General features: G+C 44.5%; 1 protein-coding gene across 1 annotated transcript in view; it reads left to right on the top strand.

Moving 5' to 3' along the window:
- The window catches only part of LOC311247575 (E3 ubiquitin-protein ligase TRIM35-like), a gene marked incomplete at both ends in the record, with an annotated part of 83,634 nt that extends 77,052 nt beyond the window's left edge, over positions 1–6,582 (top strand). Inside the window, 3 exons of the mRNA XM_084338608.1 lie at positions 4,025–4,255; positions 4,556–4,578; positions 5,913–6,582. Of these exons, the coding sequence (XP_084194734.1) occupies positions 4,025–4,255; positions 4,556–4,578; positions 5,913–6,582 (924 nt within the window). The remainder of the gene's footprint in view (positions 1–4,024; positions 4,256–4,555; positions 4,579–5,912) is intronic.
- Positions 6,583–16,823: the final 10,241 nt, after the last annotated feature.

The following is a 16,823-nucleotide window of genomic DNA, read 5'->3' as shown; positions in this document are numbered from 1 at the left end:
CTAAGTACCGAGCACAGCTGTCTTTGCATAACAACAACAGCCATGTCGTCAGGTGTGCTCAAATACATAGCACCCCTCCCCTGAAAGTTTGGTGTGAAACTGAACCATGGTCAAGTTTCAAGTTTCAAGTTTCTTTAATAGTTGTCATACAGAAGTACAGAATACTTTCATACAAAATGCTTCTTACTGTTACACTCCAGAGACTGTGCTAGACAAGATAGTATCAAATAACATAGTATAGCATGTAATTTAGAAGTAGAAAATGAGGTCACAGTGTTCAGTATAGACATATGTACAATGTTCGATGCAGAATAGACGTAACTGAGTTACCATATAATATACAATGCTATGCAGTGTACTAATGTACAGTACTATATAGTGCAAAGCAGAAATGGGATGAGGTACAATTTAGGTACAATTTACAGTAAGGTGTACGAGTTGTAGTGCAATCCTTCATCAATAAATATAAAGTGTGGGGAGTGGGTGCTACAGTGTGTTTGTTTAAAGTGGGTGTGTGCTATAAAGTGTGTGGAGTGGGTGCTACAGTGTGTTTGTTTAAAGTGAGTGTGTGCGTGTGGATGTGTGTGCTATGTGCGTTTGATGGTTGTTGTTGTGTAGTGTTCATTGTTCGTTTAGCAGCCTGATGGCCTGGGGATAGAAGCTTCTTCTGAGTCTTTCTGTGCTCGCCTTGAGACTCCGGTATCGCTTGCCTGACCGCAGCAGTTCAAAGAGGCAGTTGTTCGGGTGACTGGAGTCTTTAATGATTCTCTTAGCCTTGCCCCTGCAACGCTTGTTGTAAATGTTCTGGAGGGTGGGGAGCCCCCCTCCAATTGTGCGTTCGGCTGAACGTGTCACTCTTTGTAGTCTGCTTCGGTCTTGTGCAGTGCTATTCCCAAACCAGGAGGTGATGTTGCCAGTCAGGATGCTCTCTATTGTACATGAGTAGAAGTTCTTAAGGATCTTCTGACTGACTTGGAACTTCCTTAGGCGCCTGAGGAAGTAGAGGCGTTGTCGTGCCTTCTTCACAACACTGTCAATGTGTGTGGTCCATGTCAAGTCCTCGGATATGTAGGCTCCGAGGTACTTAAAGCTGTTGACTCTCTCAACCGGTGCCCCGTCGATGCTGAGGGGGCTGTAGTCCTTGACCCCCGACCTCCTGAAGTCCACAATCATCTCCTTTGTTTTGCTGACGTTCAGGGAGAGGCTGTTTTCCTGGCACCATCCCGCCAGGACCTTGACCTCTTCCAGGTAGGCCCTCTCGTTGTTGGCAGAGATCAGGCCCACCACCACTGTGTCGTCAGCTAATTTGATGATTGTATTGCTACTCCGCTGAGCCACACAGTCGTGTGTGTACAGGGAGTAGAGGAGGGGACTCAGAACACAGCCCTGGGGGGCCCCTATGTTGAGGGTGATGGATGAGGAGGTGCAGTTGCCTGCTCTCACCACCTGGGGTCTGCCCGTCAGGAAGTCCAAGACCCACTGGCAGAGGTCATAGTTCAAGCCCAGGTCCCTGAGCTTGGCTATGAGTATGGAGGGGACTATGGTATTGAATGCCGAGCTGTAGTCGATGAATAGCATTCTCACATAGTTCCCCTGCCTCTTGTCCAGGTGTGATGCTGCTGTGTGCAGCACATGGGCTATGGCGTCCTCCGTGGACCTGTTGGGGCGGTATGCAAATTGCAGGGGGTCCATGTTGATGGGGAGGGAGGAGCAGATGTAGCCCTTTACTAGCTTCTCAAAGCACTTCATGGCTATGGAGGTGAGAGCTACAGGGCGGTAGTCGTTGAGGCAAGCAGGCTTGGATTTTTTGGGTACAGGGATAATAGTGGACTTCTTCAGGCAGGTGGGGATGACAGCCTGTTCTAAGGACAGGTTAAATATGTCAGTGAATACCGGGGCCAGTTGGTCGGCACAGACTTTTAGGACGCGGCCGGGGATGCCGTCCGGACCTGCTGCCTTCCTGATATTCACTTTTTTAAAGGTCCGCCTCACCTCATGCTCTGTTACCCTGAACACTGAGTCTCCATCAGCAGCAGACCCCCCCCCCCCCCCATTGCCGTGGCTTGTGGGCTGGTGTTGTTATTACCAGCATCAAACCTCGCATAGAAGGTATTGAGGTCATTTGCTAAGGAGATGTCACTGTTCAGTTTGAGGGAGGCGCCTTTGTAGTCTGTCATCGTTTTGAGCCCCTGCCACATAGCTCTAGAGTCAGCCTGTTCAAACTGGAGTTCAATTTTATCCTTGTAGCGCCGTTTGGCCTCTGTCACTGTCCTCCTTACGTTGTATCGCGCCACCTTGTGGTCATTCATGTTGCTTGCCACTAGGCCGTCGTTGTATGCTTTGGTGCGCGCTCTCAGAGCTTCACGGACGGATTTGTCTACCCAGGGTTTTTGATTTGGGTAAACTCTCATTGTGGTAGTGGGGATTGTTTCTTCCACCAAAGTACGAACATAGTCCAGCACTGTCTCCGTGTAGACATGAATGTTATCTGTGTCGCGGAACACGCTCCAGTCTGTGCAGTCAAACGCAGCCTGGAGCGTCTCCTCTGACGTCAAATCCCATTTCTGCACCTCTCGCGAGACTACAGGAGTGCTTTTGATTCTCTGTTTGTACTTTGGTGAAAGGAAAATGGACGCGTGATCTGACTTACCAAAGCCACTAGCAGAATGAGCCTTGTAGCCACCCTTGAATTGCGTGTAACAGTGATCTAGGATGTTACCGCCTCTGGTGTTACAAGTCACATGCTGATAGAAGTCAGGTAAGACCTTTCTCAGATTGGCGCTATTGAAATCACCCACCACTATGATGGCGGCGTTAACGTTCGCTGCCTGGAGTTTGTTTACCTCGTCGTGGAGCCTGGAGAGCGCGGCACTATTGCTGGCTTGCGGTGGAATATACACTCCGACCAGGACGATCGCCGTTTAACTCCCTCGGGAGGAAGAAAGGACGACACTTGATGGTTATATATTCCAGGTCTGGGCAGCAGTGGTTCGATAATTCCTTCACGTTAGCTGGATCGCTCCAATTGTTGTTAAACATGAAGGCAATACCTCCTCCACGCTGTTTGCCGGACAATGCTGATCTGTCCTTGCGATGGATGAAGAAGTGATCGGCCGGTTGTATGGCGTGGTCTGGGACGTCCGGCGTCAACCACGTCTCGGTGAGGCAGAGAACGTTACAGTCTCTAACGTCTCTTTGGTATTGAATCCTTGCTCGGATGTCGTCCAGTTTATTGTCAATTGATTGTACATTGGCTAGCAATATACTCGGTAGTAGCGTTCGGTGTCGTCTGGATCTCAGCCTGTTACGGATCCCAGCTCTCTTCCCTCGCCGCCTGGATCCTTTGTTCCTGGGGTCAGGATCTGGTCCCATTGTTCTGAGAATTTCCACAGGCCATTGCTGCGGTTCGGAAAGCTGGTCCAGGGAGTAATCCAATCGGTACGTTTCCCGTAATCCGATGTCTATAAGTGACTGACGGTCATACACATTAAATGCACCTACTGTTGGTACAGACAGAACTCTTAAAACTATAAATATTAACAAAAGTAAGCACAATCTCGACGGAGCGAACAGACAGGCGACCGGGCATAGCGGCGCCATCTTGGGTAATTGCCATGTGTGATTGCCATGAAATGCAACAGCATTGCTTGGTCTCTGTGAAATATCTGTCTATGACCTTGTTGTATTTAAAAGCCTCTAGGCTGTTGTTTTATACATTGTAGATAATAAATAGCACAATCTCTCTCTCTCTCTCTCTCTCATGTTCCGAGACTCGTGCGGCGTTATGACTTGTCATAAGTGAATTGTATATAGAATCAACTCACCAAAATTGACTTGCACAACTGATTTTTTTTTTAAATCTACAACCTTACAGCTTCTGACCACGCCCCACAAATGTGTCCCCTCCACCATTGAAAGCAAAATTATGCCCTTGCCCCCCCCCCATCCCCCATGCTGCTATGATGCCTGAATTTCCCCAAGGGGATCAATAAAGGAATATCTTATCTTATCTTATAATCTCCAGGTCCAGGCCCTGCACACAGAGAAGCAGATTGATGAGGAGTTTAAGAAGCGTCTCCAGTTTCTCCACGAGGAAAAGGAAGCCAGGGTAGCTGCACTGAAGGAGGAAGAGGAGCAGAAGAGCCAGATGATGAAGGAGAAGATTGAGGGGCTGGACAGAGAGATGTCAACCCTTTCAGACACAATCAGAGCCATAGAGCAGGAGCTGAACGCTGAACACGTCTCCTTCCTGCAGGTCAGGACTGGTCTCTCTTCAGTTCATAGGGAATGATGCTGAGGATGTTTAGTACACTGTAAAAACTGGGATTGGGGTTCATTCATATTTATTAAATAAGTATTAGTAACCTATACATAATAAAAAAGACTATGTGCCGTTTGAAATAGAATTGAGCTGAATTCAATGCATTTTAACCATTTATGAATTGCATTTTACACAGTTTTAGTTGAATACAATTAGCTGATAGTTTAAAAGTGACCAGATGACGCTCAGTTTTTACAGTGTAGTGTTTAACTTGATCGGTCTTTACCTCCATAGAACTACAAGACCACACTGAAAAGGTAAGTGATTTACCTCTCTTTTTGTCGCTCTCTTTCTCTCTCTCATCTCTATCTCTTTCTATCTCTCTTTTTCTCAATTTCTCTCTCTTTCTTTCTATCTTTCTCTCCTTTCTCTCTGACTCTCTTTCCCTGACTGCGCCCATGTTAACCCTTTCACCGCCACACTACCAAAACGGTTAACCCTTTCACTGCGACAATACACAGAAGGTTAACCCTTTCACTGCCACACGACAGCCGGTTAACCCTTTCACTGCCACACGACAGAAGGTAAACCCTTTACTATCATATAACCCTTTACTATCACACAACCGGTTGTGTGATAGTAAAGGGTTAACCTTCTGTCGTGTGGCAGTGAAAGGGTTAACGGGCGTCGCTGTTCACCACGGCCGTGGGTGGGTGCGCGACTCGCGGGCCGGAAGCGAAGTTCTTTTTCCGCTCGGGTTGGATTCAGAGGCGTGCGCCACATGCATTTTCACAGAAATACACTCAATATCTGCATTATTACCACACATATAGATGTTGTTCAACCAGCTAATGTGTCTGTATCTTTCCCAATACAAATAAACCATATTACTATACTTTTTCAGGAGTACATCTCACTGATCATCATTCTAAAATTCATTCTAACATTCTAATTAATGAGATAATAACGGGTTAAACATGGAAAAAAGACACTGGAACTGGAAATCTTTTTTTGAATTTTTTTATCTTCAAACGGGGACTGTCTTCAACTTCAACTGACTTTAATTTCCTTTGGGAACTTTATTTGTGCAGAAAGACAAACATACAGTCACAATACATAGACACTCACCACTATAATTTTTTTTTAAAACTACAGTAAAAAGACCACTATATAAAAAAAAACACCAACTACATTAAAACTACAGTACTTAAAGCATGATATATTAAAATCCATGTGGAGCAGTTCTATATGTATATAAATAATAAATAATAGTAGGCATTTACAGCTGTTCCAATGTAAATCCGTGCGCTTCCGCTCTGAAGTCGCACGAAACCCGCGCGTCTGTCTGTCTGTCTGTCTCTCTGTCTGTCTCTCTGTCTCTCCTTTTAAATCTGCATCTCAGATTAAAGGTGCTGTTGTAATTGGATGATCTGGATGATGTGACTGAAGTTGAGAGGGTAGTGGAATGTACAATAGTATGTATGTATGTATTGTGTATTGTGTATTTATTGATTGAGTGGAAATGATTGTATTAGAAACATGATGGAGAAGAGATGGAATACAGTTATTTTTATGGAAATCAATATCTCTCTCTTCTCTGCGGCTCTGAATCTAAGCCCACAGCAGGACTGACTCTTGAATGTTCTTCCAGAGCTCAGTGCAACCTGCCTCGTCCACAGCTGGTCTCAGGAGCGCTGATAGACGAGGCCAAACACCTGGGCAACCTGACCTTCTCTGTCTGGGAGAAGATGAAGGAGAGGGTCAAGTTCACTCCTGTCACTCTGGACCCAAACACTGCAGGACCCTGGTTCTCTATATCTGATGATCTGACCAGTGTGAGACACGCAGACACATGGCAGCAGCTCCCTGACAACCCAGAGAGGAACATGGTGTATGGCATTGTTCTGGGTTCTGAGAGCTTCAGCTCAGGACAACACAGCTGGGAGGTGGAGGTGGGAGACCATCCTGACTGGGGTATAGGTGTAGCTAAAGAGTCATTTGACAGGAAGAGTAAGGGGCTAAAGACATCACCACAACATGGTATCTGGGCTATAGGTTATCAGAGTGGTAAGTACACTAATGATCTGAGTCAGATCCTCACAGTGAAGAGGAGCCCCCAGAGGGTCAGAGTACAGCTGGACTATGACAGGGGGAAGCTGTCCTTCTACGACCCTGAAGACATGACTCACTTCTACACTCATCAACACACCTTCACTGAGAAACTCTACCCATACTTCAGTATAGGACCGGCTGGTGATGCCAAACACCCTGATATAAACATCTGCCCATCAGAGGCAAGATCTGGAGTGGCACAAGACTGAAGAGGATGGAGGAGCTTCGTCGATGGCCTATGTTCCTTTGGGAATTTAAAGGCCTAAGCTAAGCTTAAGCCATCAGAGGTGTCTCTCTCTGTGATATAGTCATGACAGTGAGGTGTGTGTGTGTGTGTGTGTCTATATGTGTGTGTGTGTGTCTATATGTGTGTGTGTGTGTCTGTGTGTCTATATGTGTGTGTGTGTGTGTGTGTCTATATATGTGTGTGTGTGTGTGTGATATAGTCATGACAGTGAGGTGTGTTCGTGTGTATGTTTGTGTGTTTCTATGTGTGTGTATGTGTGTGTGTGTGTGTGTGATATAGTCATGACAGTGAGGTGTGTTCGTGTGTATGTTCGTGTGTTTCTATGTGTGTGTATGTGTGTGTGTGTGTGTGAGTGTATGTCTGTGTTTGTGTGTGATAGAGTCATGACAGTGAGGTGTGTTTGTGTGTCTAAGTGTGTGTGCTTCTATGTGTGTGTGTGTGTGTGTGTGTGTGTGTGTGTGTGTGTGTTGGGAATTGAAGCACCGTTCCCCGTACCTGGCTAACTGAGTTAGCCGGATAATTTCCAGCATAGCTTGACTTAAGCCAGACCTTTCTGTTCCCCGAAGTCGGATTTTCTAAATCACCATGGTAACAGATCAGAAAGTTTGAACCTGGTCCGGAGCAGGGTTAAGTTCAGTTAGCTGGATAACCTGCATGGCCACGCCCTCGCAAAGAAATGCCAGCTCGCTTCCTGAAATATTTCTCACAGTCTAGATCCCATTATACCATTCTGAATTATGTTTTTGTGCTTCGTTTTCCTAGAGGGGGCTTTTGAAATGTATAATAATAGAACTAAATGCTGATAATAAATCATATTCAGCCTATAGATTTACTTTGTCCTAAATAAAATAATGCACGTCATATACGGCGCTCGGAGTCGCGATACACGCTGCATGTGGTTATTTTAATAACGGCGCATTGCAAATGTGAATCCCGCAGGGATATTTTTAATGAATGAAACCCATCAGCCGTTTGGCTCTGATTAGTTTCATATATTCTCCGCTGTAGATTTGCTTAACGGAGCGCCCGGATTGTGTTTCATTCAAGCATAAAATTGAAGTGTCTATGCGTGGATTGTGGTCTTTGTGGATTATGAATTACGAGGACTCTGAGGATTGTTGAATTGTATCATCACTCACACGTTATTGTGATATTGTAACTGGGATTAAAATGTCTGATGAGATGCGCTGTTTGACGGATGTGAGCAATTGAATGAGCCGTTGACGTCACATTAATGCATTTGAGAATAAAGAGATAAAACTTCATTCAAAAGAAGAATATTCGAAACACGGTTCTCTTGTCCATTGATGGATACACAATGAATATATCCCGTCTGGCACAGTGGTGCAACGGCTAGTGCTCAATCCTGTCAAGCGGACGACCGAGTTCGAAACCCCGCGTTTCCAATATAATTATTTTGGAATATAATATTAATGATTATACGCAAAAGTAGCCTAGTTTTAAATTAAAATATTATAAATCTACATGCATTGAGGATGTCATTCTTTATATAGCTCTCAACGTGCACCAAATTGAAGTATTTGCATTGCAAAAAGAAAAAGAAAAACTAGAAGAAGGGGGATTCGAACGCGGGTCGTCCGCGTGAAAGGCATAAGGACCATCCATCACACCACGGTGCCAGACAAATAAAACATTCACCATACATCCATCAATGGATAAGATAGCCGTATCCTTATTCTGAAAGCGTTGAACTAATTATTTTCGCTAGCAAGATCTCATTTGATTATTCAAGGCACGTTTAAAGAAATATAATCTGATTGATTGGGGTAATTAGGGACTTAAAATTAGCCTATAGATTATGCATTTAACCTGTCGGCGAGGCTATCGAGCCGTACTGCATTGTACCCATTCTGCAATCTGTTAATAAAGTTTTAAATCAATCAATCAATCAATGCAGTTAGAAAATCAGGATTTCTGCTATCGACACCTGCTGTCTTTTCAACTGAAGCGGCCGCGCAATTATCCTGAGTCTCAAGTCTGGTTCGAATGAACGAGACTGAATCAGCGTTCGAGGAACAGGAAAATCCCAGCTTCAAACATCGGGTTAATTGAATCTGGATAATGGGACTCTTGATCGACTTAGTTGAACCAGGTACGGGGAATAGGGCCCAGGTAAGGGTGGTATTATTGTCTAGAGTAGACACACTAGGTCAGGAGTGATGCCACTCATTGTATGTTTTGGACATATGTTTGGTTAACACTTTAACTGCCGCAGACGTGTTTAGGCGTCTTTCCTAGCCATGCTCAAGTTGCCGAAGACGCCGTAACTCGTCTTTGATATCAATATTTCAAAAATCTGTGATCGAAATCATATTTCCCCTCCGGAGCCTTGACACACAGTGCTGATCTCCTCTCAACCCTCTATCGGTTCAAGAGCGCCATCTGGTAGCCAATCGGCAGATCAAAACCGGATATCAACCTTTGAACCGGCAGGACTCACTCCATATGTGGTCCGGGCACTCGCTAATGCTAGAGAGACTCCGTCTTCACACAGTGAACATCGATCGGTGGAAATAACTCGAAAAAACAACATGATTTGGACGTATATACTATTATACAACCTGGAAATAGATCGGGCATTTCAACATCCCATAATCGAAAACTGTCTACTCCACGCTGATCGCCCAACGGCCCGAGGAGACTGGGGTGAGTTTTAGCGTGTAGTATTACCGTGTTTGATATAAACTGCTATGATGAACATATGACCCACATTAGATGAATGGTATAACGTTGCCCACGGAATTATAAACGCCCCCTCGCCCATCCGGTCAACATCAGATTCTAGAAGTACGTCCAGTTGAAATTTTTGATCTCGCACAGATTCCTACCAAACTGTATTTGATCATCAATATAATGCATTGGGCTATAAATCACGTTCTGGAGAAAGCTGCAGAAAGAGATGAAAACATACTTATACTTTAGACCATATTTTAGTATGAATATGTGAATGAAAAAGTGTAACGTTGCTACACCATGAACAATACATATAGGACATTGAATGGGCCCTAATAATGGCAATCTAGCAATAAAATTTAAAAAGTTATAGCCCTGCAAAGAAGGGGAACTTCTCCATGTTAAATAGAGCTGGCAAGGGATGGTATATCATGAATTTAACCTTGGGCAATCAAAGTGTTAAGTAGTGTAGGTAGTGAGCAGTAGGTTTTATTTGACCTTTGTGTTTATGTATAGGTAACACGATATTCCTTACTGAGTTAGTTGTGTTTTGTTTTACTTAGTTTATTCCTTTGGCATCATTCAAGCTCCTTTTCCCTTCTCCCCCCCCCCCTTTTTCCCCTTGGTTGTGTGTCTCAAATCCACCATTGTCATTGTCTATTAGTCTGTTTTGTTTGTATATAAAAGGCACAATATATTACTTTCTTTCACCTAAACTTGTTGTGGGCATTGCTTTATTTATCATTTGGTTCATGTATCACAAATTACAACACAATCATCCTTTATGTTATTCACCCCTTCCCCTAGAGCAGGGGTGGCCAACCAGTCAGAGACTAAGAGCCACAAAAAAATGACTGTGGTACCACAAAGAGCCACACCATATACCAGCGTTTCTCAACCTTTTTTTTCAGTCACGGCACCCTTCATGTGTTTATAGGTCTCACCCTCTGGCCTCTGAAGTTGCTAATGTCTTTTTTATTTGGGCCTCACAGGGTTAAAAGTACCCTGTGAGACCCACAGTTGCAAAATTACAAAATCACTTTTAGCCATTTAAAAAAACAATGTTTATTTAAAAAATGTTAAAGGGGAACTATTTTACTATTTCTTTCACTATTTGGGCACTTTTACACAATTCCTGTGAGTCTATGGAACACCTAGGTTTTTTTCAAAAAAAATGCATTGTTTTGTATTTCTAATCAAGTACTAAAAACCGCATTTTTCTACCTCAAGATCTTAAGCCGTTTTGAGGCTGGGCTCCAACCACTGTGTGGCCTGGTGCCAACTGCCACATCAACTGCCACATTATTATGCAGCTGAGAAATCTCTGACATCACAGATATGCACATTTTCAGATGACTCAGTTCAGTGAGGGTGAATATTGTGAGAGGAGAATTGGAAGAATTCGCCAATATGAGAATTAGAGACATATATCCTATTAATATAAGTCCACATAGCTAAGAAACAATGGTAAACACTGAAAAAAGCCATTTATAAGATAGTTCCCCTTTAAGCACATGTATAGTCAATTGGTCCTGTTGTTCAGCCTCACAATGCTATTTGATAGTAAATGTGTTTATATGTCCCACCCTCTGGCCTCTGAAGTTGCTAATTTCTTTTTAATTTGGGCCTCACAGGGTTAACCTCTTAAGCCCGAGATATACAGTAAAAGTGTATATTTTTAGCATTATGTTTGTTTACCAATTATTTTAACTGTTATTAGTGAAATATAAGATTATAGAAATCTCAGGGCATTGAGTCGGAAACCGGCGCATATTGACAGGAGGAAGTGGCACAGCCAAAAGTGAGTGTAGTCTTTTGAAGGAAGAGACTCAGGGCTTTCAAATTTCGAAAAACTACCCTACCCAGCTCACACCAGCCCCTGTCAATCATCTGACTTCTGGATTTACTTTTTAATTTCTCTTATTTTTTGGGATTATCTCCCACAAACCTGAACGTTATTGCCATAAAACAGAACGCAGTTCGTTTCTCTACCTTTCTGTGAACGTCTTGCAAAAAACGGTGTTGCAATATGATGAAAAATGGTGGAGAAATTTACATTATAAAAAAGATGGCAGAATTCAGTACTGTATCTACAAAACCTTCTGTTTAATCATCTTCCCTTTATTCATTTGCTTAGATTTTTCAGGTCTGGTCAATTTTAGCATGGTGTTATTTACAGTCAAAGATAATTTTTTTTTTAAATAGAATTGATATTCTCCTTTGGTTCATTACAATTTACTCAAGCCTAGTAACAGACACACTATTTCTGACACTGATCCATATATGTCCCTAGATTCAGATACCAAGAACATGCAAATGGACCATTTAAAAAAAAATTGTAAATGTTTATTCTACGTCCTTATGGAATGAGTGACATACAAAAAAAAAAAGTAAAAAAAAAAAAATAAAGTAAAAAAAAAATTAAAACAAATATTTATTTTTTATTTTTTTATTTTTATTTTTTATGGACGGAAGAGCCGCACATTGACGGGCAAAGAGCCGCATGCGGCTCGCGAGCCGCGGGTTGGCCACCCCTGCCCTAGAGACATACTGGGGTTGTAACACATGGGTCTCTAAGAAAAGGTTCTATCATCACACTTTCTTCTTTGTAGTCAAACAATGAAATGTGACAATGCGCTCCAGTGACGGGCTCTTCAGGACTGAACTTGGAAAGACCTCTTGTGTAGCTGCAGCTGCAGCGTCATGGAGTCTCTTGCAAACTGACCTAGAATTGAGTTGTCTTGTGTCACAAGGGAGAGCTCTTTAGATTTCTAATCAACAACCGACCATCGTCAACTTGTAATTGTTTTCATTGACCTACTACTGTCCCATTGTCTTATATACTATTTGTATTTGTACTTTACTTTAAATATGATGCTATCATGTACCCCCAGCATCATTGAAAATGAGGGCCCCCCTCAATTGACTCCAGAGGTAAAATAAAGTACAAATTAATGAATAAAGAAATATGTAAATAGGAGAAAATCCAATATGGCTGACATAGGTTGTCCTATTGGCAAAGTTGAATAGCTATGTGTTTCAGTGGCGAATCCTTATGGAAGCCAACGGAAGCCAGGCCTCCCTATCAAAATATGAATTAATATCAAATATGAAATATGAAAAAAAAAAATATATATATATATATATAATTTTTTTTAATATAGTTTACATTCTTTTTCATCTGTGCATCTGTGTTATAATTATTATAATTTTTTTTTAAATGTCTCCCTCTTCTCCTTCTCACTCTCTAACACACTGTCAGACTCACTATGCTCACTGCAGCTATAGAGGAGAGGAGGCAGGGGGTAGGTGTCTTTCTCCAGCCTCAACCATGTGATTCATGTATGTAGAGTCCAAAACCGATACTAGCCAATCAGATTCGAGCTGACTGCCACACCTTAAAAGTTTAAAACCGGGCTGTGAGCAGAATAATTAGTCTGGCATCCCCTCTGCACACCTCCCCTCTGCACTCTGAAAATTGTATTAACACGTGACTGCTCCCACGGGCCGAATATTGCCCCGATCCTCGCGAGATTAAATCCACGGGTACCTCTCGGCGTGCTGAAGCTTTTCCTAAATCACTTCCATCATCGAAAACGAGGGGAAAAGGTCGGCTTGCGACCCTGAAAATGTTGCATGATTTTAAAAACGCTGTATTAAGTGAGCCTATTATGGGATCCACGCGAGCTTTCTATCGTGGAAACATCTGGGCGTCCCGCAACTTTTACTCATTCACATGTAGCCCCGAAAATGCTTAGAAAAGGAAAGTCGAAAGCATGGAATAAACTCGCCGAAACGGAAAAGTGTCCCACGGGCGCGCCGTGATTCCGATCCGCGTGAAAATATTCACGGCCACAGAGGAGACCGTGGGACACCTGTGTGCAACCGAATATGTGTCTCGAATTTGCTCCCACGCGGCGCGCAAAATCGTGCAAGGAAAAATCGGACAAAAAATTTACCAATGCTCCAGCAGTATTAATAACCCTGATGTAAACAAGACAAACGTCTTTCTCTGGTCTGCATCCCCTTATACAATTGTGTGTATTGAGCCGTACTGTATTGTACCCATTCTGCAATCTGTTAAATAAATAAAAAGAAAGTTTGACTGGCCGCCGAGCCATACTGTAGTGTACATGGTGACTGCTTGACTTAAAAAAAATTAAAAATAAAAATAAAAATATTTAATAATTATTTTTTTTACAATCTTTTTTTGGCTTCCCCTGTTATTTTACCCACGCGACGCCACTGGTGTGTTTTAAAAGTCTAAAATTATTTACCTTTGATTTTATATATATATAATACATAATATATTATATATGATTATATATATTAGTTATCATATTGTAAGAAAGGGGCAGGACTAGATAAGCTCCGCTTCCTTCTGCCCCGTCTCAAACTCATCCGTGTTTGTTTTTCTATAGATGAAGACAGACTCCTTTGTTTACGTTTACATTTAGTTTTTACTGTGATTTGTATGTCTGTTGTGTTCGAGATAAATAAACATCAATCAATCAATAGTGCCACCATTTCACACTCAGTCAGCAGGCAGCCAATCAGGGACAGACATTCACGTTTACAAAGCTGCTCCCTGTGGGATAGTTAAATACTTGTTGTGAGCTAATCTGTAGGCTAAGTAGACTAGGGTTCCCAACAGAGACTTGGATCAAAATATCACTGTTACGTCTGGTACTAGTCTCTAGTGAGTGCCAGCACTTTAACTAGTGTTCTAACTATTCTGTCGAGTTTCACGTACGTGACGTAGACGTCGATGTTCTGACTTACGTTACAATGCATGTGTCTTGAGTTCAGTAAACACCGACATGCTGAAACTACGTGTTGTCTGATTCTTCCAACATAACATTGGCGACGAGAGATGGCTGACTTTTCTATCCCACCCCCTCCACCCTTCCTACCTCTGCCCGGTGAGCCGCCCGTCCCGTGGGCGCGGAATTTTTTCCGTAGCCGCATTTCTGGCAAGACGCTCTCTGATTGGCCGACGCCTGTTTCTACACTGGTTAAGCTTTAGCCCCTTTCGTGACTGCGAGCGAGCCTGGGTCTCTACCGCAGTCACTCTCACCTAGACCGACCATTTTCAACTTAAGGTACCAAGCGTGATCACGGGGCTCGTGGTGGGTCAAAAATATATCATATATGAATTTCAAAGATACCCAGCGTACAATATGGGTTTAACACAGCTTTACAGTGGGGTCTGGAAGCTCGGAGTTGCTAATAAACAGTTTAAATCATTGTTACTCCACGAGTGGTACTCACAGAGCGAGCCGTGTATTTCCGCCATTGGTGTCACCGCGCATGCGCACCAGGCATTTGGCTGCCTGGTCCAGGCATTACAGGCGGAAATACACGGCTCGCTCTGTGAGTACCACTCGTGGAGTAACAATGATTTAAACTGTTTATTAGCAACTCCGAGCTTCCAGACCCCACTGTAAAGCTGTGTTAAACCCATATTGTACGCTGGGTATCTTTGAAATTCATATATGATATATTTTTGACCCACCACGAGCCCCGTGATCACGCTTGGTACCTTAAGTTGAAAATGGTCGCAGTCTAGGTGAGAGTGACTGCGGTAGAGACCCAGGCTCGCTCGCAGTCACGAAAGGGGCTAGTTAAGCTTAGGCACTCTTTCGAAGTTGGTTACGGTTAGAGTTTGTCTTAGAGCATAGCGGTAGAACGCCTGGTAATTTGCAGGCTGTTTGACGTGGAAATGGGCAAAGACACAGCTCGTCACGCGATTGGGCAAACGCGTCAGTGGCCAATCAGAGAGCGTCTGCCAGAAATGCGGCTACGGAAAAAAATAACGCCCCGTGGGCGCGTTGGATTTCCTCGTTCGAGACGTATATCCTGGCTACCGGTTTGGAATTGTCAGCGGTGAGAAAACGTGCATTACTACAGCACTGTTTAGGCGTGGAGGGACAGCGTGTGTGTGTGAAACACTCTGCACATTAGACAGTGACACATATACGTCAGTGGTGGCGCTCCTAAAAGGGACATTTCGCCACTCCACAGACTGCACTCCTCCGTCGAGTTGTGTTCCGACGGAGGCATCAACGTACTGGTGAGTCAATAACGCAGTACGTCGCGGACCTACGGGGCTTGGCTAGCTCATGCAAATTCGGGGCATTACAGGATGAAATGGTGAGAGACCAACTCATATTGAACACTGACAGTGATAAAATCAGGGAAAGACTACTGTTGGAAAATGACGAGCTGACATTAGCAGTAGCTATTAGACTAGCAGTGCAGGTGGAATCTAGCTACTGTGCAGCTAGTTTGTCTACCTCCCCCAGCCCCAACACACACGTGGCAGTAGAGGCTGCGAGCACGCTCAGCTCAAGGGTGTCCCTCCTCAACGTGAGTGCAGACGACGGCGGGGACAATATACTGTTAGCCTCCCAGTCACGTGACCGCTCACGCCAGCCGTGCGGGAATTGTGGCTCCCTTTCACACAACTCCAGAGCCCAGACCTGCCCTGCCCGTGGCAAAGCCTGCTCCAACTGCGGGAGGCTAAACCACTTCCACAAGGTCTGTAGGTCAGCCCCAGCTAGCGCTTCCAAGCCACCGACCACTATCATCCATAATGTCAGCTCAGGACGAGTGCCATTCAAAACATGCTCATTGGTGGTGGTGACATCACACTGCCCCTCCTCCTCGACACTGGAGCCACAGTGTGTCTATTGAATTGGGCGACATACTCTCAATTCTTCTCCCACAAACCACTGGGCCCGCCCACCACCACCCTGCGAGGCTACGCCGACTCCAAGATTGACATTGTTGGCTCCCACCAGCTGCCGGTGAGGTACGGAGAAAAGACACTGCCTGCCTTCAATTTCAACATTGCACGCAGAGGGACCAACCTCCTCGGCCTCGACCTCTTCAGTGGCCTCGGTTTCTCTCTGCTGGACACCACAGGCTCGGAGATCCACACCGTCACCGCTGTCTCCTGGCAGCAACAGTGGCCTGCACTGTTCAACGGCGTGGGCTGCCTCCAGGTCTTCGCTCACCAGCCCCTGCTAGACCAAAAAGTTACTCCGGTCATCCAGCCCCTTCGCCGCTCCCCCCTGGCTCTCCGTGAGAACATCGCCACGAGTTACAGAAGATGCTGGACGACGACATCATCGAACAGGTGAACACGTCACCCTGGATCTCCAACTTGGTGGTAGCAAAGAAGAAGTCAGGGGAGCTGCGACTCTGCGTGGACATGAGAGCGGTAAACAAGGCCATCGTCCCTGATAAATACCCCCTGCCAACCACAGAGGAGCTCACCGCCCAGTTCCACGGGTCCAAGGTGTTCTCTAAGCTGGACCTTCGTCAGGGGTACCTCCAGGTGCCACTACACCCAGAGAGCCGCAACCTCACCGCGTTCATCACCCACAGGGGGGTCTTCCGTTACAAACGCATGGCTTTTGGCTTAAGCTCTGCCCCCAGCTGCTTCCAAAAGATCATGGCCTCCGTCTTCGCCGGGATCCCCGGGGTGGCCATCTACCTCGATGA

This window comes from Notolepis coatsorum (assembly GCF_963971535.1).
Source record: "Notolepis coatsorum genome assembly, contig: SCAFFOLD_555, whole genome shotgun sequence".
NCBI classification, from domain to species: domain Eukaryota; kingdom Metazoa; phylum Chordata; class Actinopteri; order Aulopiformes; family Paralepididae; genus Notolepis; species Notolepis coatsorum.
Note: the sequence above shows the minus strand (reverse complement) of the source record. Positions and strands in the feature narration are given on the sequence as shown.